Consider the following 23511-nt stretch of genomic DNA (forward strand, 5'->3'; position numbering starts at 1 on the left):
AAATTCATAAACGCGCCCAAAAGCAACCTCAACGGAACAAGCACACGTTAGGGACCTATGTACTAAGGCAGCTAAAACTGCAAGGCGTCAGGGGCCACGGGGAAGCGAATAAATAGCAGTAACAACAGGCACGCGAAGAGGCGAGGCCACGCCTTTGGCAGTTCCTTCTCCTAACCGCCCCTCTCGCGCCCATGGCGCTGAAGCCACGCCTCCTTCTCCCATCACCGAGCTCAGCTGCTCGCGCCGCCTCAGGTAAAGCCGCGCTTCTGCTCCTGCCCGCCTTTTGAAGAACTTAGCCACGCCCCTCCCTCTTCGCTCCTCCTTAGGTGCGTTTCCTAAGCTCCGCCCTTGTTCTCCCTTTTCAGGTTTTGGTCCCGGAAACTGGGGGCGGACGAAGCGAGTGTAGCCGGTGGCCTCGCTTCGACAGCGGCTATGGCGAGGATGGGAGTCGTCGCCGCCGCTTCGCTTCCCCTTACACTTCTTCTGGGACTTTTGCCCGCTGCTTCAGGGCTGAGGCTCCTCGAAGACCCGCCAGTTTTCAATTGTTCCCAGCCGGTAAGTCTCTCGGGGCCAAAGTTCATTTTTCCGGCTCTTTCGAAAGCGGCGTCGTAGTTAACTCGAGGCTGCGGATGCGGAAGTTCTCGGTTCGGGTTCTTGCTACTTGTCAGGAACTCACGAGGTTGCTTTTGACAAGCCCGTCTCTCGCTCCGAGCCGTCGCCAGTTTGTTAAAGTAAAGGTTGCTGTATTGACCTACTTCGCAGGGTTGTTCCGAGGATTGCCTGCCCGTGCCTTCATTCTCTCCCTCCCCGCTTCTCTGTTCTTTGTGTTTACTTAGTTAAGGACCTGCCTTTGTAAAATTCCAGATACCTGGATGGTGCTGTAGAAACAAATTATTCTGAATAATAATGTGTGTCCCCCTCCATGTGTTGTTGGACTTAGCTCCCAGCAGCCTTAGCCATCTGGATGACTGCAGGTTCCCCACCTCTATGAGATGAGCAAAGTAAAACGTGTTTTTTCCCTAAAAAATTGTGGTGGTGTTTGTACATTTTTTTCCTTGCATGGTACTATTGTATCTGTTTAGGAAAGAATATCTAGCCGTAGTTGGTCCACAGATCAATGGCTTAAATAAAGAGCTTCTCTGGAGGAATTACAGGTGTATAAAATCAAAGCATTGAGTGTGCTGCGATGGCAACATTATCTTCCTGAAGTAGTATTTGTATTTTAATTTACCTCTGCAAGTGATCTCTGACTAAAGGATTGTGTACTCTTTTACCAATAGTGATAATTCAGTCAGAAACTTCCATGCCTCTCTTTTCATTAAAGCCCTATTCTATGTGTGTATGTAAAAGATTAATGCTGCATTAGCATTCTTTTCTTAATTAGCATACTTCTGTGTACAGTCATGCAGGCTTCAACACTGAACATGGTTTACCTTCTGGTAACTGATGAGCAACCAGCCTTCCCCCCAACTTTGAACCTGGGAAATTTGGTGGAGATACCTCTTCAGTTGCATAGTGATTCTCACCACCTCCCAAGCTTTACAGATAGGAGAAAGGATAGGGATTGTTTGACACCTGCATGGTGTACTTTGAAACACTGTAATCCGATTCATTCTCTGTCTCGCCTCAGTCTCTAACTCACTCTGACTCCTATGCCTCCCACCCACAAGAAACCAACCCAACTAACTGCCAAAACCCCTGTGCTGAGCCTTAAACACAGTTAGGCTCCACCCCTGGGCTTTCTTATTAGTCAGCCTATTAACCCTTTCTCTACCCCCGCCCCATAACGACATCTCCATAATGAATGGGCAAACACCACACACCCCTTCTAGCTTTTCCTGCCTTTAAGCAACAGTCTGTTTCCTTGGTAAAGACTTGGAAGGTTTGCCCAGAGAGAAGTGAATAGGCAACTACTTACTTACTTACTTAATTTAGCTCAGCCAGCAAGACTAATCAAAAATTGTAGGACCCTTCTTGTATACATGACACTGTACCAATACAGTGGTACCTTGGGTTAAGTACTTAAATCGTTCCGGAGGTCCGTACTTAACCTGAAACTCTTCTTAACCTGAAGCACCACTTTAGCTAATGGGGCCTCCCGCTGCCACCGCACCACCGGAACACGATTTCTGTTCTCATCCTGAAGCAAAGTTCTTAACCCGAGGTACTATTTCTGGGTTAGCGGAGTCTGTAACCTGAAGCATATGTAACCTGAAGCATATGTAACCCGAGGTACCACTGTACAAGGGCTTCCTACTCCTATTGATGTTGACTAAAGTCTTACTCAGTGTTGCTAGTCTTCCCACCATCCTTTTGCCATCTCCTTTCCCACATCTCCTGCAGTGATCAACATTAACAGTGGTAGAGCAGGTCTCTAATGCCTTTACTATCCTACATTGTTAATTGCCCTCCTTAGTAGACACATGCTTAACTTAAACACATTCTAAGAGTCTTCAGTATTAGGATCTTTAGACAATTTGCTCTGATATAGCTGGCTCTTTTACATACTACTTCAGAAGTTTTTAAAAAATCATAGGTCTACCAGCTTCTCTTTATCTGTCACTGGCACAAAAACAGCAGCTCATGAAATCTTTTATAAGGTCGGAAGTTACAAAACAGGCTCTTTATCAGAAATTTTATTTTTCATAACTCTTGCGGAAACCACAGCTGATGATACAAGTGGCTTAAGCCAAGCTACGCAAATTTCAGAAGCTTCCCTTGGTTACAGATTGGAGAAGCTGAGGCAATGTTCAAGAAGTATTTGTCAACTGAGAACTGTAACATTTCAGTAAACACCTTAACATGCTCTACCAAAAACTATACAGTGGTACCACGGGTTACAGACGCTTTAGGTTACAGACACTTCAGGTTACAGACTCCACTAACCCAGAAATAGAACCTCAGGTTAAGAACTTTACTTCAGGATGAGAACAGAAATCGTGCTCTGGCGGCAGCGGGAGGCCCCATTAGCTAAAGTGGTGCTTCAGGTTAAGAACAGTTTCAGGTTAAGAACGGACTTCCAGAACGAATTAAGTTCTTAACCTGAGGTACCACTGTACTTTATGATAGAAGTGGAAAACCTGTTGCCCTTTGGATGTTGTTTGATTAGAACTCGCATCATACCAGACCACTGGAGTGCTAAGGATGGGGCACTAAGGCTGAGAGAGAGTAGCTTGCTAAGGACACCTAGTGTGTTCATGGATGAGGTGATACTTGAACTAGGGAGTTTCCAGCACGCCATCTTAGCCACTCTGCTATGCTAGATATCTTGCTCATTTCACCCTCCTACTTTTTCATTTTCTTATGAGAAATTCTCTTTCTACGTAGCTTTATATGCTACAGATGATTTGGCTATGGGGAATCCATTCTGTGCATAGATGACACTTTTTGAAAACAATCCAGTCATACAGTTCTGTGAGTCATCACTTAATATCATTATATCAATTTTTAATAAAATATTTGTGGTTTATGGAACTTGTTCTGATTGTTCTCACAGATTAGAGATGATGCATACTTTTATTTTTAACTGTACTGCTATGCGGCAGATTAGCCTAACTTCTTAATGGTAGTGAACAAACATCTGGTAATATTTCCTTCAAGTGTGTTCAATCAAGAAGTACTGAAAGGAATATGAGCTACACAATACCATGTCCACAGTTATTACTTCTATCATTTCAGTGTATTGACCCTTTATCCTTGTTGTGATGCATGGTTAAAATAAATAGTCTGGATAAGGTAAAAACATTTGTATCTTAGGTGTTAGAAAGGTTCTTGTTCAGTTATTTTTGAATATAATATCACAGTGAATCCTACCACTAGTGCTGGTGGGTTATCTTTGTCAACAGTATCCTCCTAGTTCCCAACCTGACAAACTGTTTAATATTGGCTATGGTTTGTTTGAAACAAGGCAACTTCAAACCATGGGTTATAATTGTGGGATATGAAGTTGACTTTTTTCAACAAACTGATGTTAAGATTAGCCACATTCTTAGGGCTCAGATGACACACAAAACTGTGGTTAGTCAAAAATGGAAGTGAACACCTTCAAACTCCTTGTGGCCACACCAGAGAAAAAGAGGTGGGACATGCAAGCACAGAGGGGGGTGCTAAATTAATTCCCTGTGTTTTAAACCATGGCTAATTATGACTTCCAAACACAGCCTTTGACTGTGGTACCCTCTTTAATTATTAGGTTGCTATGTTGTTCCATGTCTTGTATGACCATCTTTGGGTGACTAGTCATGTTATGTTCTCAAACAAGAGACCTTTTAAAATATATATATATATTTATTGAACAATTTTAACAAACAATTATCCATCAATCAGCATAACCATTTACATTCACCCTTTTTTTCTCCCTCCCTCTCCCCCCCACCTCAGGACTTCCCTCAGTTCCCCTCTCTGGTTTCTTTGCACATATTATTCTCTGCATGTTATAAAATTGTACATATCATTGCCATATCTCTCATGTAGTCAACTAATAAATTTGTGGATGTTTATTCAAAACCTGCCAAGGAGTCCAAATCATTTTGTTGTCTTTTTAAATAATTTGTAAAAAGTTCCCATTCTTCCTTCAAGTCACAATTGTCCTTGTCACACAGTTTATATGTCAACTTGGCCAATTCTGCATAACTCATCAGTTTTTCTTGCCACTGTTCTTGCGTTGGGATTTCTCAAACAAGAGATCTTGATGAACAGTACTTGGTCTGCGTTCAGAGAGTGCCTAGTTTATTGGTTGTCAAGGAGAACCAGCCTGATTAAAGCAGATGGTAGTATTTTTTAAACAACTGATCACTGTTTACACACAAGGGTATATTAAACAGTAGAGTTTAAATTCATTAGCACTAGTCATATAATCCAAGTGCAGAAGTCATGGCTGTTAACCAAAGCAAACTTTTAGATCAGTCATGTTATATATGAACTGGTTGTCTGGTTGGTTGGTTGTCTGGTTGGTTGGTTGGTTGGTTGGTTGGTTGGTTGTTTAAAAAACAACTGTTAGCACCATAAATACCTAAACACATTCCCACCATATCATTGACTGGTTTAACCAAACTGAATTCTAACTATAAATGACCTTTCTCTTTTTGCACCTGGCTTCATCAGGCGCTGAGAATAGGAATTGTTCCTCTCAATTAATATGTTTGTGTTCTCTCCTGCAGGGTTTAAATTGCCTTGTGCGGAACAGTAAGTATATTGGTTATCTTTTTTAAAAAAATCTTTTTAGATGGTTTGTGCTTCAATCTTTGTTTCTTTACTGTAATTTTACAGAATGAAAATCAGTGAAGTGTGTGTTTATGTACGTCAGCGTAGAAATCCAAGAAACCATTACTTCATTGGGGAGAGTGAGGGAAAAGATCAAATAGGCAGCATGCGGAGCAATCTTGTGCATGTTTACTTGCTCTCTGTTGTTGTATATGTTGGCACTCTAGTCAGTGACCGAAATAAATTGATTCATTCATATTTACTTGGAAGCAATCCCCACTCTGAATATGTCAAATTCCAGCTTCAATTCCTCATTTATATATTGCACTTTTTCCTCATGGTGCATTCACTAGTAGTTCTTTTTCCATGTTGAAAATAGTCAGACCTTCACATGCAGCAGAATGAGATGGTTGGGTGGACTGTACAAGTGAAGTTCAGTGTTTAGGTGATTTCTTTGGATTCTATCACATGCACGAAGTCCCCTATAATAATCTTTTTAACCCACAGTAGCTGGCTTTAACCCAGTCAACTCTTGCTGTGCAACTTTTCTACTTACAAGAAAGGTTTTTGTTTCCTTACATGGAGGAATATTCAGAAATAGGATTCCCCCACTTGATAATCTTCTGGGACATGCAGCTCCACATTTTCAGGATACTGCCATCTTATTCCCAACTCATTTTTGCTGTATGGGTAGACCTAGCCTATGTCAGGTTGAGAAGTGTTGGAACTGTAGGTAAAATGGGGGCAGAGAGACTCCTTGAGATCCCCAGTTCCATATTTCATGGAAAAAGGCAGAGATGTAGAGACATGTTATCTTCTTAGAGAACTGGCATTCTAAGTGAACTGAAATATGAAGGTAATTCAAAAACTATTCATATTCAGACTGTTATAAACAAATTTATTGACCTGTACAGATTGTCCAATCATGTGTGTCTCAAAGCACAATTTGCGCATATTTGCACAGGAGCTGTGGCTCCTCCTAGAAAGTGTGTTTATAGAGAAATACTTAGCCAAGAGGCTTATGTATATGTTCACTGTTGACCCTAATGATGGGTGAGCTCCATTGGATTCACTCCTTTAAGTTTTTCCTAGCTTTCTTTCAAAGGCCAGTGTAACACAGCAAGTGCTATTGTGCTCATGTGACCCAAAATGCTCCTCTTCTTCTTTTTTTGTTCCTGTAAGAAATTGGGTAGCTTCCTAAATTTTGCTAAACATAATAGTATGGGAGGATGCAAGTAAGGTATCATCCCCCCAAAAAAAATCAATGGCCACATCAAAAATGGTCCTTAAGTTTATTATTGTTTAACTGGCAGGTACCTGCATGGATCAGAGCTGGCTCAAGGCTTCACAGTGGACTCCGTCAGCCCCAAGTTCCCTTGATGTTCATATTGATACTTTCTTGGATAATGAGGAAAAACTGCTCCCTGTGCTGAAGATAGAATGGAAGGTGGCTACTGATGGTAGGCAAAGGGCAATTTAATATAGACTTGAGTGGGCTGGCATTTAATGATAAATAGGGTTTTGTAGCATGTAGCACTATCCGTTTGGCCCAGCAGTAGTACCCAGAGCTGCCCTTTAAAAGCTTTTGTGAATGGCTTGACCATTGCATGATGCCATGATGAAGAACTTAGGTGACTGTGCAGAGTGCAGGCTCTTACAAGCACAACAGAGGAAGCAAACTTTGGCACATGCTGGCTATCTGAATTAACAGGAGTCACACTTGACCTCAGTGTCTAGGTGGAAAGAGCTACAGAAAAATGCAAATACTTGACTATACAGCTTAATTTGTCAACTGCCAATAATTGTAACATTCCCCCTCTCTCTCTATACACACACACACACACACACACACACACACACACACACACACAATGTATCAGATCAGAAAAAAGTAAAGTATCAGAGCTGTTGGCAGAGGTAAAGCCTAAGTCTCATTTTTACTATAACCATTTTACTCTCTGTAGTTATTCCATCTTTATGATTCAAGTGGCACTGTTTGTGTTTTGGAATAATACATTTATTCCCAAAATCTCCAGATATCCAACATGGTTAAAGTAAAGGTAAAGGGACCCCTGACCATTAGGTCCAGTCATGGCCGACTCTGGGGTTGCGGTGCTCATCTCGCTTTATTGGCCGAGGGAGCCGGCGTACAGCTTCTGGGTCATGTGGCCAGCATGACTAAGCCGCTTCTGGCGAACCACAGCAGCACACAGAAACGCCGTTTACCTTCCCGCCGGAGCGGTACCTATTTATCTACTTGCACTTTGACGTGCTTTCGAACTGCTAGGTTGGCAGGAGCTGGGACCAAGCAACAGGAGCTCACCCTGTCATGGGGATTCGAACCGCCGACCTTCTGATCGGCAAGTCCTAGGCTCTGTGGTTTAACCCACAGCGCTACCCGCATCCCATGGTTACATGCATGTTAACCAACACATGGTTACATGCATGTTAAAGTGTAATATATGTTTTGGGACACAGGTAGACTTGAGAACAATCTAGTAATACAGAAATTCCTCCCTTGGACACCTTTTCAGAAACAAAAAATATAAGAAATTCAGAGCAGATTGACTGTTAAAGTGGTGGTATTTCACTTCAGGCAGGGAAGGCAGTAGTACAGTTGTAGTATTCATGGACCCTGTCGATCACTTTAAACACTGGAATTTGCAGGATAAATAGATAAATAAAAAGATAGATTGGAAAGCTAATGAAGTTGCCTTACACAGAATCAAACCATTGATCAATATTGTCTACTCTGCCTGTTGACAGTTCAATCTCTGGTGGAGGTATTCCTCACCTGAGATCCCTAACTGGAGAAAACAGATTAAACCAGAGACCTTCTGCATGCTAATTGTATTCTCTGTCACTAAGCTATGACTCGTCAGTTTCCCCTCCAATAAATAAACTATTCCTTAGTGCATCTTCTACAGGCTGATGTAGTCATATTAATAAAAGCCTGGGCCTGCCCTTTCATTTCTTTTTCTAAGCCAGGATTGAGTTTTTCCACCTCTGCAGTCAGATGCTCAGGCTGCAGTATGAACATTTATTTTCCTCTAGAGGTCACAAACAGAAATAAGTTGTTTCCTTACAAATCCTCTTTTTCTTCCCTCCCACCTTGGCCATACACCAACCAGGAAGTGTTCAGAACCTCAGAGGGGCAGAATTGGCTGTGCTTCAGGTGAGCACTAACCAGCAGGTCTGTGCTCAGTTTGATCTTCAGAACAACTTGTTGTTCCAAGTCCGTCCAAACGGTGGCGGTCGGGTAAGTGATCATGGAGGTATTACAAATGTTCTGCTTCTTTTCCTCTTCTCAGAATCTCTTGGCTTGTTGCCTACAGAAGATATAAAATCCCCAAAGCAACAGGGCAGCTTTGTGCTTAAGAACAGCCTTGTAGTGTAAGAATATGCCTGGTTGCCTGCAGCAAATAAAAATGACTCCTACACAGCCCCTGCTGCGTGTGCATTACCTGGACAGAAGCCACTCTGTTTCTCACCTGGGGAAGTGCAGTGGAGCAGTATGATTTTTCTCTGTCCCTGACCTAAAGTGTGTGTGTGAGAGAGAGACAGGGAGAGGGAGAGCTCAAACTGGGAGCACTCATAGCATAAAGCAGGAGAGAGAAGGAGTATCATGACTGGCTACTGCCAAAGTAAGAAGAGTTGCTGCTTCCAACTCCTTCGCGTTTTTTTGTTGGTAACAGAAGCCATCTTAAATTGCTCAATGGGAGAAAGCAGCAATATTTAAATTTTGTAAAACCCATAAGGCAGTGGAGAGTAAGATGTACAATATTTGCTGCTGACATTTCTGCTGCTTTGGCAGGTCTGTAACATTGACTGCTTGTAAACATTGTTGTTTTATCTGAGTGAGTGGGACCAGAGGTTGGAAAAACTGCAAGGGAAAAGGGAAGGGGGCACCACAGGTTTTGTCTGCCCCAGTGGATGTATGCACTATCAGCTCTCTTGGACATAACCCACTGCTTTTGTCACCCTAAAGCCCCTGTCTCTCTGGCCTCCCCCCTGCCAGCTTACTCACTACCTTATAGCAGGAGTGGGGGGGGGACACTAGCAGAGCATGAAGAAAAGGACAACCATTTTAAGTGTATTTCCAAGTCTGCTATTAAAAATGTTCATTTAGTGCCAGTAGCCCTGCCTGCAAGACTTCAAAAGTACATCCCTCCTTCATCAGAACAGCAGGAGAGAGGGGTCTTTATCAGAAAGCAGAGTAGGCAGAAGAGTGCCCCAAATGATACTCTGTTGACCTAACAAGGCTATACAATTCTAGAGGAGGAGAGGAAGGAGTGAGTTCTTCCATCCACAAGGAGCAAAGTAATGAACAATTCAGAGGCAGAGAAATGGTTTCATGGGTTTGAGACTAGTTGATTGAACTTGAACAAAGTAATCACTCTGCCTCTTGATGTTCAGATCTCCTCTCTCTCCCTCCATCCCTCCTGTATCATGCCTGCAGATTTTGTATTATTTATTTCATTTTTCTACTATAACTCCGGTGTTGCAGTTCCGTGCAATCTTGGTTTTTAACTTCAGCACACTGGTATTGGTTGACAGATCTTGCCTCTTTTTGTTGTTTCAGTGGAGCTTCTCTTTCAATCGTTTTGAGGTAGAACCAGGTCAAACATACCAAGTAACTGTTCATCATTTACCCAAATTAAGTACTCCAGGAGACTATAATCGGAAATCTGTGCAATTCACAGTACCAGGTAAAGGACCCTCTTTATAATGGTAATGATGGGATTTAGTATTGGGCTTATCAGGTTGTAAAATCATGTTGCTAGACTAGGGATGGATAGAAGAGCTATTTTCCATTCACTCTCTTTTGCATATAATGAATTGTAGGTCCATTCAATTTTTGCAGTGTTTTTTTTTTTAATGTATGAAAACTTTGAATTTAAAGTGGAGGAATTTTATACACATTCTTCTCACAAAACATGCACGTTTTTGCTTTTTGGTGCATTTTATAGGAAAACACACATTTTGTACATATTCTTTGCCATAAAGTATGCATTCTTTACTTTCTTGAACCACAAGGTTCATTTTTGCATCACAAAATTAGGAATAGTGCATTCCAATTCATATATAAGTCTGGGACCAGTGAATTAAATCAGGTTTACTTTAAAATGCAGATCAAATTAATTTCTCCATCACAAGGCGGGACTGGGTTCAGATGCAGATATGACTTTGTGATGCTGCTGATACAGATATTATAGTGCTATACAAAAAGTTTTTTAAAGTGACTGGCCCTACCTGCAGGTTTCCAGTCTGTATATAAAGAAAAATAAGAAATGGAAAGAAGACTAAAGCAAGAATAGCCAATGTGGTGCCCTGGGACGTTTTGGAGTACAACTCCCACCCCAGGCCAGCATGGCCAATGGTCAGGGAGATGGGAATTGTAGTCTACAGTATCTGGAGGGCACTGGGGCTGGAGGAAAGACCTACTAAGATGGGAGGGCCTGGGCATTTTAAAGAACTTATTGTATACAGGAGGCAGTGTGACCATTCAAATGTCAGATGGGAGAGAATTTCAAAGAAAAGGAACTGAAAGGGCAAAAACAGGAAATAGGTGAAGAAATTCTGAGCTTGCAAAATAACATAGACCCAGCAGAAAGAAATTGATGCAAGTGGTGTGAACAAAACAAAAAAGAGATGGAAGATAAACAGGAAATATAATGGGCAAATATTGGCAAATCAGTTTTGCAGAACTTAAAAGGAACACATGCATAATAATAATGTGATGCTGTTGCTGCTGTTGATTTGCAATTTGGAAAATTGAGGACACATATAAAGGTAGACCACAGAAAAACAACTAAATCATATAAATAAGCTGTGTGTTGCATTGTAAGCCTGGGGGGGGGTTGTTTACATGAATTGTAGTATCTAAAGAACATGATCTTTATATTCATTACCAGTGTAGTATTTTCTAAACAATGTAGTGTTTAACCTCAGTAGCCCAGTGATCATAACATAATTAACATTCTTCAGGCTGCCCACAAACTCAAGTGGTCAGCACTACTTGTTGCCATTTTTCAACTAGACTCTGACCTTGGTTTCATAATATAGGCTGGACTTTTATTTTCCCCAAAATATTCTCTCTCTCTCTTTCAGCAGTATCAAAATTACTTTGTGTCAGTGCTGAGCACTTGTATTTTTTTTATCAATTTCACTTAGCCTGAATTCAAGCAAACGAGTTTCAGTGTATAAGCTGGTAAAGTTCTGGATAAAGTTTTATGATGGCTTATTGTATTTTATGATTGTTGTCATACACTGCCCTAGGAGCCATTTGGATGAAGGGTACTTTAGATAAAGCAAATTATCCTAACTTAAATTTCATGTCTAGCCACCCTGGAGCCCATAAGATGTAACTTAATGCCCCCTCTCTTAACGTACCCAGCAAGTGTTCTTCCACTTGTATATATTTGTGGTACTTAGCTAGAAATTCTTGCCTATTGTACTCTGTCTTTCTGGACATAAATGCAATCCTTCTGTCTTTTTGTTGCAGATTGCACAGACCCTATCATGAAAACAACAGCCCCATGTCTGCAATTAGGTAATGTTTGTTTAAGTATGGGTAGAAGTGTAGGAAATCTGTTTAAAGTACTCACAGCTCATGATGATATTGATATATGCAGGCAGTGGATGGGAACCCAGCCTGGCTGGAAGAAGCCTAGATGATGAGACACTATTGGTGAGCTTTAACCCAGCAATGGAGTCAACCAATTACTTCATCCATGTGACCAGCTTTGAAAAAGATGGAGCAGAATGTAAAAAGTCCACACAGAAAATCTCAGAGGTAATAAAGCTGTTCTCCATCTTCCTCCCCGCTTGAGACACTTATTTTAGAAAGTGCTTGTATTTAATCCCACCTCAACAATTACTAAGTTAAAGGTAAAGATAAAGAGACCCCTGACCATTAGGTCCAGTCGTGACCGACTCTGGGGTTGCGGCGCTCATCTCGCTTTATTGGCCAAGGGAGCTGGCGTTTGTCCGCAGACAGCTTCCAGGTCATGTGGCCAGCATGACTAAGCTGCTTCTGGCAAACCAGAGCAGCACACGGAAACACCATTTACCTTCCCGCTGGAGCGGTACCTATTTATCTACTTGCTTTCAAACTGCTAGGTTGGCAGGAGCAGGGACCAAGCAACGGGAGCTCACCCCGTCACGGGGATTCGAACCACCGACCTTCTGATCGGCAAGTCCTAGGTTCTGTGGTTTAACCCACAGCGCCACCCGCGTCCCTACTTTATTCTACTTATGTCTGCCCTTCAGTGCCTCTAGATTAGAGGCAGCTAACTGTTTTCAGCCCAAGGACTTCATTGCCTCATTGTGACAGTTTCAAGAGCTGCATGGCAATAATGAGTGTGGTCAAAAAGTGGGTATTGCCATCGCACATTCTCACACATGCATGCACATACCACCATGCACCAGAGCATGCACACATCCTAGCCAGAGGCACTCCTAGCCAGAGCAGCTACCTGGCCATCTAGGAACACACTAGACCCAGCAACTATCCTAAAGTTCGTGATAAGTTCTTCCTTAACTCTGATTTCATACTCTGAACCCACCTGTGCTTGGGAGGCATCACTGGGATATTTGAGGCACAATGTATTTGAGATGACAAATGCTTCTCGTTTTTTTTCTGTGCTGCTACTCATTCTTTCTCCTGAGTTCATTCAAGCTCTTTGTGATTTTTACCTTGGAATTCCACTTTGTCTCTTGGTTTCTGCAGAAGGAGTTGCTGCAGCCAATGAACGTCACAATCAAACTAGAGAGAAACTTGAAGATTTGTTGCGAATACACGGTGCAGGTATGGTGAGCTGCTTTTCTTATTTGAATAAAGAAGGGAGTGGCCATGCCAGTTCCACATCACCCTGTCTGTGCTTAAAACCAAACACAATTATTTATCCAGAGATCATCTTATCTCTGGTTATTACAAGTTACACAACGTAACCATAATGAATTATTTTAACAGTGCTGATACCTCACCATTTCATCTTCACTAGAGTATCCTGAATTGTGCCTGGAAATGAACTGGCAACCAATGCAACTGTTTTAAAACGAGTTACATGAGTTCTAAATGGAACCCTGGCCAGTAATCTGGCTGCTGCATTTTGGACCAGTCAAAGTTTCTCAGTCGTCTTCAAGGACAGCCCCACATGAAGCACACTGTGCAATAATATGTCCTGCCTTCTTGCTGTGAATTTTGCACCCCATCCTACTAAAATCTCTGCTTAACATGAACGCATGAAACTGTATCCATTTGTAGGATTTATTTTCAGACACTTCTTTACTTTCCATACATTTAGTATGACACAGTCTGAAGATGACAAAACAAAATGCCTAATCAAGGGGCCACAAGTAAATATGGTACTGTTGACTTGCTCTCCTTTCTAAAAGGTGTGTCCATTACAAAAGCGAGCAATTAATTCCACACAATATGCAATTTGCTCCAGAAACACCAAGTGTTAGAGTATCAAAAATACTGCTAAAGTTGTTCTCTCCTGTCTTTTTCTTTCCAGATTCAACCATTCTTTGCACGTTGTGCCACAGACTGTATAAGGCATTCCATTTCCATCCCGTGTCTCCCCACTACCTTGCCTTACGGAAAGGAAGTTGGTACGGTCTTCATTTTGAATTTGTGTAGCTAATTAACTGTTGCAAGAATTTGTTACAAAACAAGTCAAAGTTTAAGACCTGTAGAGTCCCCACTAATATGTACGCAAATGTTGCAAATAATAATAATAATAATAATAATTATAATAATTTTATCTGGCTGGGTTTTTCCAGCCACTCTGGGCGGCTTCCACAAAGACAAAAAATACACTAATATGTCATACATTAAAAACTTCCCTGAACAGGGCTGCCTTAAGATGTCTTCTGAATGTCAGGTAGATGGGATAACAATGGAAATAAGACAGAAATCATCCTTCCTCACAAGAGTAGCAGATGTGGTTCTGCTGCTGCCTTTGTATGATGAAGTTATAGATTAGGGGCAGAATGACTTATTCAGTATCCATCATTGTCATCATCATTAATTGCTAACTTGTAATGCCACTTTTCCACAAAATTGTGCCCAAAGTGGCTAACTACATATCAAGTGAACAATCAATATAACCATTTTTAAAACATTAGAAACAACTAGAAATAATATCAATAAAAACATTCCAAAAGATAAATCTAATCGGACTTCCGGGTTAGCGCGATCGGGAAATGGCGGATTCCCTCCGAGCTGCGGAGGGAATCGGCTCCACGGAGGTTGGGTCTTGCCGCGCCGGCGACGCGGGGACCCTTAGAAACCGCAGGCGCTGAAGCCTGCAGACGGGAAGACTCGGTGGGCGCCTTAAGCACCCCCCCGACCCTCGAAAAGGGTACGGAGGGCGGTGTGGTGCTGAGAGTCGATCGACACCTCGGTGGAGCGAAGCCGTGAGCCACGACCGGAGAACGCTGACTTCCTTCCTGGAAATTTGGACTGAAAGAACTAACCCGTGAGTAAATGGAATTTGGCTTTAAGAAATTCTTCCTTTGAATTCGAGACGACCGGGGGGTGTGCTAAAAGGGAGTCCGCACCCCCCCTAATTACAGACAATTTTTAAGCAAGGTCCAGAGAACTAAGGCGGAAAGGATACCTTTATATATCATAAAAAAAAACTATCTTCCACGATTTAATAAAAGAAGTGTTGTGCTGGAGAGTGAGGAGAAATTTCTTGTGAAATCCCCCCCCCCCCCTGGACTAGGGAGAGTCTCGTGTTTGAGTCTGGTGAAGAAGAATAAGGAGTTTGACAGCTGTCAAAAGAGCTGTCAAATGGACAGATTAAAAGTTTGCTAACTGATATCTTTTTGAACTAAAAGTGCTATAAATTGAAACAAAGTTGTTGGAGATTTGATAGAAAGAAACAAAAAAAGACTTGGACTGTTGGAAAAAGTTTACAAAGTAACCAGAATCCTTCTAGGGGGATTCCAAAGCTACTACAATGGCTGCAGAAGGAAAATTACAGGCAGAGATAAACAGGATGTTCCTTCTCGTGGGAATATTGCAAGAGCAGAGTCTGAGTATGAACAAACAATTAATGACCTTGACTTCAGGAACAAGCAACTCTGCTGAATGCACGAAGGATCTGACAGGAAAGGAATCTGCAGCCGAAACAGAAGCGACATCTCAAGAATTGGAGGAAGGAGAGCAAGGAGAGGAGAAAGAACAATTGGAAAATACCAACAAAAAGTCTATAATGGTGGAAGGCAAGGGAAAAGATTCTTGGATTACATGGATTACAACTCTGCAAAAGATCTTAAAGATGAAGGAGGGGCCCCCTGAAATATCTGGAATACAGGAACTTAAAGGACACAAGAAATATGATTGGGGCTTCCCTTTTGAACATGAAAGACTGGTGGACTTTTGGCAGCAGTTGTTACCAAGTATCTTGGTGGGAAGAAAGATTGGAGTGATGGAGAAAGGATTGCTCCGAGATTTGATGACTGATATAAGAGACTTCCAACAAAACCGACGGAGAGGAACTGAAAGAGATTTAAAGGCCTCGGACGTAAGGAATCCAGGCTAAAAACTATGGTTGACGTTTATTTGAAAAGGGACCAGAACCTGGGAAGGGGGGAGGGGGAAGCAGAAGGGTAAGAATGAAGATGAACTCTGGGTTGGGTGAAAAGGACCTACATTTAAAAATGGGAAATCTGTGGAAGGGAACTTAGGCCGACCTTAGGAAAGAATCTAAATGTTTATAAGAGATGGGGATAAGAGAAATGGGGCTAATCAGGAAGAGATATATTAAAAATACCAATTACAGGTTAAGGAGAAGAAACTAAAACTTGCTGAGCTAACTATGGGAATAGGGATGTATGAAGAGGGGGTGGGGGGGAGTCCGGGGAACAAGGATAAGAAAATAAGGTTTTGAGTTTATATTTGTTTTGTTTTTGTTGTATTTTTGTGTGTTTGTCTTCAAAAAATGTGAAAACCCAATAAAAATTATTTAAAAAAACAAAAACAAAAGATAAATCTAATCAAGTTTGGTTTATTTGCATTGTTTTGCACCATCTAATTTAACAGCCTAAAATTAAGCAGGAGAGAGAATAATGCCTAACCCAGAAATGAAAAGTAGTGTTCAAAACAGTAGTTTGAATCCAAAACTCAAACAGGAACCAACTGCAAAGAATCTCTGGTCGGGTGAAAGGAGCAAACCTTATGAGAAAGTCATAAAGCAGCTGGGCCTGTTCTACCCCTCTTGAAAGGAGCTGGAGAGGGACGATAATTTCACTTAGAACCATAGAATTATAGAGTTGGAAGGGACCCTGAGGATTATCTAGTCCAAATCCCTACAATGCAGGAATGTGCAGCTGTCCTGTGTGGGGATCGAAACTGTGACCTTGACGTTATCAGCACCACGCTCTAACCAATTGAGCTATCGAAAAGATCAATTCTCTTTCTGTTGAAAGCATGTGTGGCTTCAGATATATGGGGCTGTTTCTGCCAATAATTCTTGGCTCAGTAAAGATGTAAGCAAGAAATACCCTGTTATTTTTTGGACCTGAGCAAATGCAAAGTAATTCTGCTGCTTATTGCTAATAGCTGGTGGGGGGAGGTTGCATCCACCTCACTCCCAAGTGGTTTGGTAGTTTTGCATGGTCTAATTACTGCAGCAGTGGAAATGTTCCTTACATTATGCTCTTCCTATGTTGCAGATAATCTTTCTGTGGTGTTGCCCTGGGGCCTCACTCTCATCTGCATTTTAATAGTTGGATCAGCTGTCGCTTCAGTAATTTGGCTTGCTCGAAGGCAAAAAGGTATGAAAAATGTCAGAAATGTAATGGGAAGATTTGCCAGCTTGTTTCCCACATTGCCTCTCCACTCGTACCTTTCTGGATACTTGGCCTTTAGCATGCAACACAGAGAGATAAACTGACCCAGTTAGAATGTCTTATCCAGCCCATGGCTCCTTACATACTGTTACCTATGGTTAGATGTTGAGCCTGTGAAGGTCAGTATTTCAGCATTTAGTTGTATGGATACCCCAAGTTCCATAGGAACCAAATTCCTATGGTTTGTTGGTCTAGCCTGATAAATAATTTTTGTATTACAATTTAGAGAAGAAACATAGCTCAGTAGTAGATAGCATGCAAAAGTAGCCCAGCAAAAACTCCATACAAACTTTAATTGCAAAGGGTTTGGGGGTATTTTTTTGGTGGGGAGGGGTCGGGACAACAATCAGGCTAGCGTAAGAAACAACATACTAAAAGTTGAACTATCCACCTGCTGTTTTGTATTTCCCTAGTTAGAGTGTCCTTACTACAGGGTGGACAGTCACCACAAGCAATCCTCAAGAATCCCATGTGGCTGCTGAAACTTCTTCCCAGGCTCTGAGGCAGGGAAAGGCTATGTTCCAAACAAACAGGAAATAACTCATTAACAGTGCAAGACACTCCAAAAATAACTGAAGTCTATAAAAATGAGTAAGGGTGTCAGAGCACCTTTATTCATTTTTATAGACATCAGTTATTTTTAGGCATAGATGTTGGGTCTTAGAACCGCTGTCTCAGCTTAGTCTTCAAAAGATACTGTCATTCCTAGACCAAATGTATATTCTATCAGATCTTCTTAGATGTGTCTATTGTTTTCTTTCCCTATTAGTAACACATTCAGGAACAAGCAGTAGTGATGGTACCCACCATGGTAAGAGAACATTTTGTTTCTATTAACCTGGGATGAGAGAATTTGGAATTGTTTTGTTGTATGTACTATTAGGATAGCACATGTGCCAGGTATAAATAGAAATTTGTGGCAATAAAATATTTGGAATGTTTTTTGGGGAAATCTGTGGTGGTGAACTTGAAAAAAGGCCTGGGGAAGATGAAAGGACTGAGGCCATGAAGTAGCAAGGAGTGTGCTAAACTTATTCCTAGTGACTTAAAGACTCTGCATTGTCTCTTCTAGTTTTCTGTCACCTCTCTTGCATAATAAGTCATTTTCTTTAGTGTGTGGCATACATAAAATTTTAACAGCTAATGCTAGTCTATATTCTAAAACAAATCTGAATGTGCATACATAAGGTCCAACAACTCTTTAAGACTAGCATCATCTCTACTTTTGTGATCACCATCACCAATACAATAATTAGTGGCTTTATGTACAGAAATGAATTGAGATGGTGGCAGGGGAAGTTAGCTCTTTTACTATTTTTATGTATTATGATTATATTTTGGTGGTTAAATGGTGATAAGGCATGGCTTACATGTACTAAAAGGTCTTGAACACACATGCCTGTATTCTGTACAGCTTAGAAAGCATATTCAGTTCCAAATTTTTGCATTCTGGCTTTCCACATGTGCAGTGCAGCAACTCATGGTGGTTTTCTTTTTTAACAAAAAATCTCAATTTTCCAGAACTTCTGCGCATGTCACAGTCTCCTCCACCCCTGAAGACTCGTAAGGTTTGGATTGTGTATTCTGCTGATCACAAGCTCTATGTGGACATTGTGATGAAGTTTGCTCAGTTCATGATCACAGTCTGTGGTACTGAGGTGGTCCTAGACTTGCTGGATGAACGTCAAATATCAGAGATGGGGGCTGTGCGCTGGCTGACACGGCAAAAACAGGAAATGGAAGCACTTTCTTCAAAGATCATCATCTTGTGTTCCCGGGGTACTCGAGCCAAGTGGCAGGCCATGCTTGGGCGTGAGGAGTTAACTGTATCTCTCAAGCAAGATAACCTGCTACCAATAGGGGATATGTTCACTCCAGCATTGAATCTGATCCTACCAGACTTTAAACAGCCAGCTTGTTTTGGCATGTACCTAGTCTGTTACTTTGAGGGCATAAGCAGTGAAAGAGATATTCCAGATCCATTCAATGTCACCTCCAAGTACCAACTGATGGACAAGTTTGAGGAAGTTTACTTCCTGATTCAGGATCTGGAGAAATTTGAACCAGGGAGAATACATCAGATTCCAGAGATCTCACCTGAGAACTACGCTGAAAGCTTCAGTGGGAGACAACTGAAGGAGGCAGTGCAGAAGTTCCAGAAATGGCAGTCTGAGCATCCTGATTGGTTTAAGAGAGAGAATGCCTGCCCTGAGTATGAAGATGACCTTCAGTCTCTGAATGGGGATCTCTCTGAGGAATTAATCCCGACTGAGGGAGGAATTCTGAAACGGCAACTGCTTCCACAGGAACCTGATCCCAATAGCTGTTGCTTGGTCAACCTCTTAGTCAATGAAGATGAGTCAGGAGCTTGTAGGCTGTTACCCCAGCTACTACCACAAGAGGATCTAGCATTCCAGACCCTGGTTGTTCCTGCTGATGACTGCTCCCAGGTTCAGGTAGTAATGCCAGTTGCCCTTACAGAAGAGACAGAGATACTTAGCCATCAACTGCTGACCAATGAAGATTGGCTAGAAAGAATGCCCATGATGAAAACTAGCACCCCCAGGAGAAACAATGTCATCCTTCAAGAAGATCTGTCCTCAAACCCCCACCCCTTGCCAGTTGATGTGAAGCAGCAGCTGGAGAGCTTAATGTACTCTCTCTATCAACAAAGCATTTTGCCCTCTGAAACACCTCTTTGCCAAGAAGATGTTAATGAGCAGCAGCAGCTGGTTTTTGATGAGTCTTGCAAAGATCAAAGACAGTCGGTGCAGTCAGACCAGGGTTACATTTCCAGATGTTCCCCTTTGCCTTCCGACAGCCCCCTGGAGGAAGAAGAGGAGCAAGGGCAGGAAGGACATGGGTCTGCTCAACACCTCTCCCCAGATGTCTTGGACAGTCTAAAAAGTCTTCAGCAGCAGCTGCTTTTTCAGAATATTCAGCAGCACTTCAGCTAGGATCACATGGTAGGATGGCTGACTATGCCCTGTACTTCTACCCAGAACCTGTTCTGTTTTGCCAAAAAAGAAGTGACTGTTGGTTAGAATGCAAACATTTCAGACATCCTCCCTCAGGCAATCTTGTGCACACATTTTTGTGAAGTCTAATGCGTAGAAGAGCTGACAGCATAAATTTGGCAGCTTGGCTTACCTGTCTGCCTAGCCATTCTGCTGCATATACTCGAGCATTCTTGTGCTCCAGTAATCTGCCTGTAAATGGAGGTAGATACCAAACCTATAAATAATGCATATTTTTTTTCCAAATTAATGCTACAAGCAGGTAGCATACAAGTGGCCTCAGAGGATCAGATGAAATGGACCAGATAGCTCAGTAAGCTCCCGGTAACAAGCCAATATAAAATGATTGTGATGGAAACATCACAAGAGCTCTGTTTTATGAGATAAAAGATGTGTCCAGTCCAGCATCCTGTTTCCATAGTGAATGACCAGATGCTACAAGGAAGCCCACAAGCAACAGCTCCAACCTGCTGCTGTTGCCCCAGAATAATAATAATAATAATAATAATAATAATAATTAATTTATACCCCGCCCATCTGGCTGGGCTTCCCCAGCCACTCTGGGTGGCTTCCAACCAAATATTAAAATACAGTAATGCCTCAAACATTAAAAGCTTCCCTAAACAGGGCTGCCTTCAGATGTTGTCTAAAAGTCTGGTAGCAGTTGTTCTCTTTTGACATCTGATGGGAGGGCGTTCCACAGGGTGGGTGCCACCACCAAGAAGGCCCTCTGCCTGGTTCCCTGTAACTTGGCTTCTCACAGTGAGGAAACCGCCAGAAGGCCCTTGGTGCTGGACCTCAGTGTCCAGGTAGAATGATAGGGGTGGAGACGCTCCTTCAGATATACTGGACCGAGGCCATTTAGGGCTTTAAAAGTCAGCACCAACACGTAGAAATAGTAGTCAGTAACATATTGCCTCTGAACCTATAAGTTCTACGCTGCTATGATGGCTAATAGCCATTGATGGGTTTACACTCCATAGCTATTGCTACATCTTTTAGCAGTGAATTCTATAATTTCATTGTATGAAGTACTTTCCGTTGCCTGTCTTGAATCTGCTGCTGATTGATTGATCTGCAAATGTAGTATTGAGAGGAAGAACTTATTTCTAATCGTTGCATAATTTTATGAACCTCTCCTTAGGTCTCTCCTTAGTCTTTTTTTTAATTGTTGGCATCTGCCTGATTCAAGAGACAGTGGAAGAGTATGTCATCAATGGTAAAGTCAAACTGTTGGGAGAGTTACAATGCATGCTGTGCCTGTAGAGGCCAGTACAGGAGATACATGTTTTATTGTAGCTGGGGCAGATAAAGGCATCCAGTTTCGCTATTACAGATACACCATTGTATTTCTTCTCTCTGCACTCCTCCCAGTGGTCATTTCTCCTCTGGTCACTGCTGTGAATACACAACTTGTTTGTCTCCAGGCACTGTGGTCGCCTGCTAAAAACAACAACCCAGTACTCCTTTAGCTGTGCTGTAACCCCTTGGTTATTTGTATTACATTTTCCTATAGTTTTCCAGCTCTAGGATATGTACACAATATTCATAGTGTGTCACACTTACATAAAAAGCACTTCAATTCTGCCCGCTTTTTCAGTTCCTTTTCTAATACTTCCTTGCATGAAATAACTGTTTCACTGCCACAGTACACTGAAGTGATCAAAACAGCACAAACCTGCTATCTTTCCTGAATAGTCACCACCAGTTCTGGTCCTATTAATACATATGTGGTTAGGATTTTTTTGCCCCAATATATATCCCTGACATTGAATCTCAATTGCCATTTTGTTAGCCCTTCACCCTGTTTGGAATTGTACTTTCAGAGCTCTTTGCAATCCAGTTAGGTTTACACCCTCCTGCATAATGTGGCGCCGCCTTGCTGCTGACCCTCTTCTCCAGAAAACTAATGAACTCCAAATCATATTACAAATGATTAAGACAAAATGTTTCACATCAAGACAAATGTTTTAGGCCATCTTCCTCAGCAAGCACTGTACTCTTATTCTATATTAATCTTACGGTCAATAAGGTAAAATGCTGTTGTATTGATTTGAAGCCCTGCATTAAGTAATTGCTCTGCCCAGTTTTAAATGCTGCAGTAATTAATTTCTTTTCATGTCACAAATAGTCCCAGCAGAGTTGCCTGAGTTTAGGGATTTTCTTGCGAATGTGTTGGCAGCTTCCTTATGCAGTCTTTGAATTATGCATAATCAAAACTGCTGAAGCAATCTTCAGAATGCACTTAATTTTGGTAATGGATACTTCTTCATGATATACCAGAAGAATCTAGGCAAACCTAATTTAGAAGGGGGTATTTTAGGAAGATGCAGAAGCAGAGGGTTATGTGGTTATACTCAACATAGCTAGTGTATGAAGCCTTCTGATTCAATCCACAATATGACTTTGAACTCACCACAGGGATGCTGTTTGCAGAAGCATCACCATGTCAAAAGTAATGAGTGTGCAGCCTCTGAAACACAGGCAAGGGGCTCTTTAATATGCACCCGCACTTTAGCTGCTCTGTCGATTTCCCATTATGCGCCACATCTGCTGTCTCCCTACACAATCCAAGACAGGCAAATGGAAGCAAGCGGTTGTAGTGTGTAAGGGGAGAGTACATGCTTGGCAGGAGAACTTTTTGCCAATGGCCGTGGGCAGAACCAATGTTGTTCTTTCAGCTGTTACTAAGTTCAAAATATGGCTCTGTATAAAATTTGCCGTAGACCTGGGACAAAGGAAAAATTACAACATATATAGGTGTTGCGACTGTACAAGATAAGTCATTACAGGCTGTTAAAGCATCCATGTATATTGGTAACCAATTCAGCTAAAGCACAATAGCACCTGTGGTGAGATAGAGGAAAGTGATCCCCAAGCATCAGTTCTCCATGGCCCATCAGGCCGACTGCCTTGAAAATTGTGCCAGTGTATTAAAATGAACAAGTGCAGGCTTGGTGCCTGTTCCACTGCATTGCTTCTTAGCCCATTTTAGAGACCACTCAGCAGTTTCCTTCAATGTACATGGTCCATTTCACAATAGCAAATTACAGCTGTACAGTATTTTTTTAAAAATTGCTTTTTTGCTATGCCTTTTTCATTGGTAGCGTTTAATAACTTGATTAAAATGTATTGTATTTTGCGTATCTCTGGCTCTTTGCTAAATATTTGTTACTAAAGAAAATGATATGTTAGGTATCCAGAGCATCAATTAAGTGGCAATTGTTCTGTTTTCCACTTCACATAAGGACTGGTGGAGGCTGGATGTCAGGGGGGCAGGGAGATAAGAAACTGGCTAACTTTTCCTGCAGAATAAGGCTTTTATGGAGGAGTGTAATTGCCTCCTCTTGCAGTACACTGAGCTCCCAACCTGTGCACATTTAACTTTTGTGTGCTCAGCTTTATGCACTTGGCAAAAAAATAA

The 23511-nt window shown here is 41.8% G+C and overlaps 1 protein-coding gene across 2 annotated transcripts; it reads left to right on the forward strand.

Annotated features, from left to right (window-relative positions):
* The first annotated feature begins 346 nt into the window (after window positions 1-346).
* On the forward strand, window positions 347-23233 carry IL17RA (interleukin 17 receptor A). Of its 2 annotated transcripts, none has more exons than XM_028747539.2 (12): window positions 347-555; window positions 5160-5184; window positions 6516-6662; window positions 8334-8461; window positions 9785-9911; window positions 11708-11755; window positions 11838-11998; window positions 12935-13012; window positions 13725-13821; window positions 16894-16995; window positions 17840-17881; window positions 18592-23233. In XM_028747539.2, exons 1-12 carry the CDS (start codon window positions 433-435, stop codon window positions 20025-20027), a joined length of 2514 nt encoding a protein of 837 aa, XP_028603372.2. In that variant the 5' UTR covers window positions 347-432; the 3' UTR covers window positions 20028-23233. The 2 variants fall into 2 exon arrangements, with proteins under 2 accessions (XP_028603372.2, XP_077791314.1); XM_077935188.1 differs by having other exon boundaries at window positions 8334-8377.
* Window positions 23234-23511: the final 278 nt, after the last annotated feature.

Source organism: Podarcis muralis, chromosome 10 (assembly GCF_964188315.1).
Source record: "Podarcis muralis chromosome 10, rPodMur119.hap1.1, whole genome shotgun sequence".
NCBI classification, from domain to species: domain Eukaryota; kingdom Metazoa; phylum Chordata; class Lepidosauria; order Squamata; family Lacertidae; genus Podarcis; species Podarcis muralis.

Coding starts and splice junctions, on each gene's coding strand:
- IL17RA (XM_028747539.2), top strand. CDS start 433: ATGGCGAGGATGGGAGTCGTCGCCGCCGCTTCGCTTCCCCTTACACTT. Junction 5,185..6,515: donor AAATTGCCTTGTGCGGAACA/GTAAGTATATTG, acceptor TTTAACTGGCAG/GTACCTGCATGGATCAGAGC. Junction 11,756..11,837: donor AGCCCCATGTCTGCAATTAG/GTAATGTTTGTT, acceptor TGATATATGCAG/GCAGTGGATGGGAACCCAGC.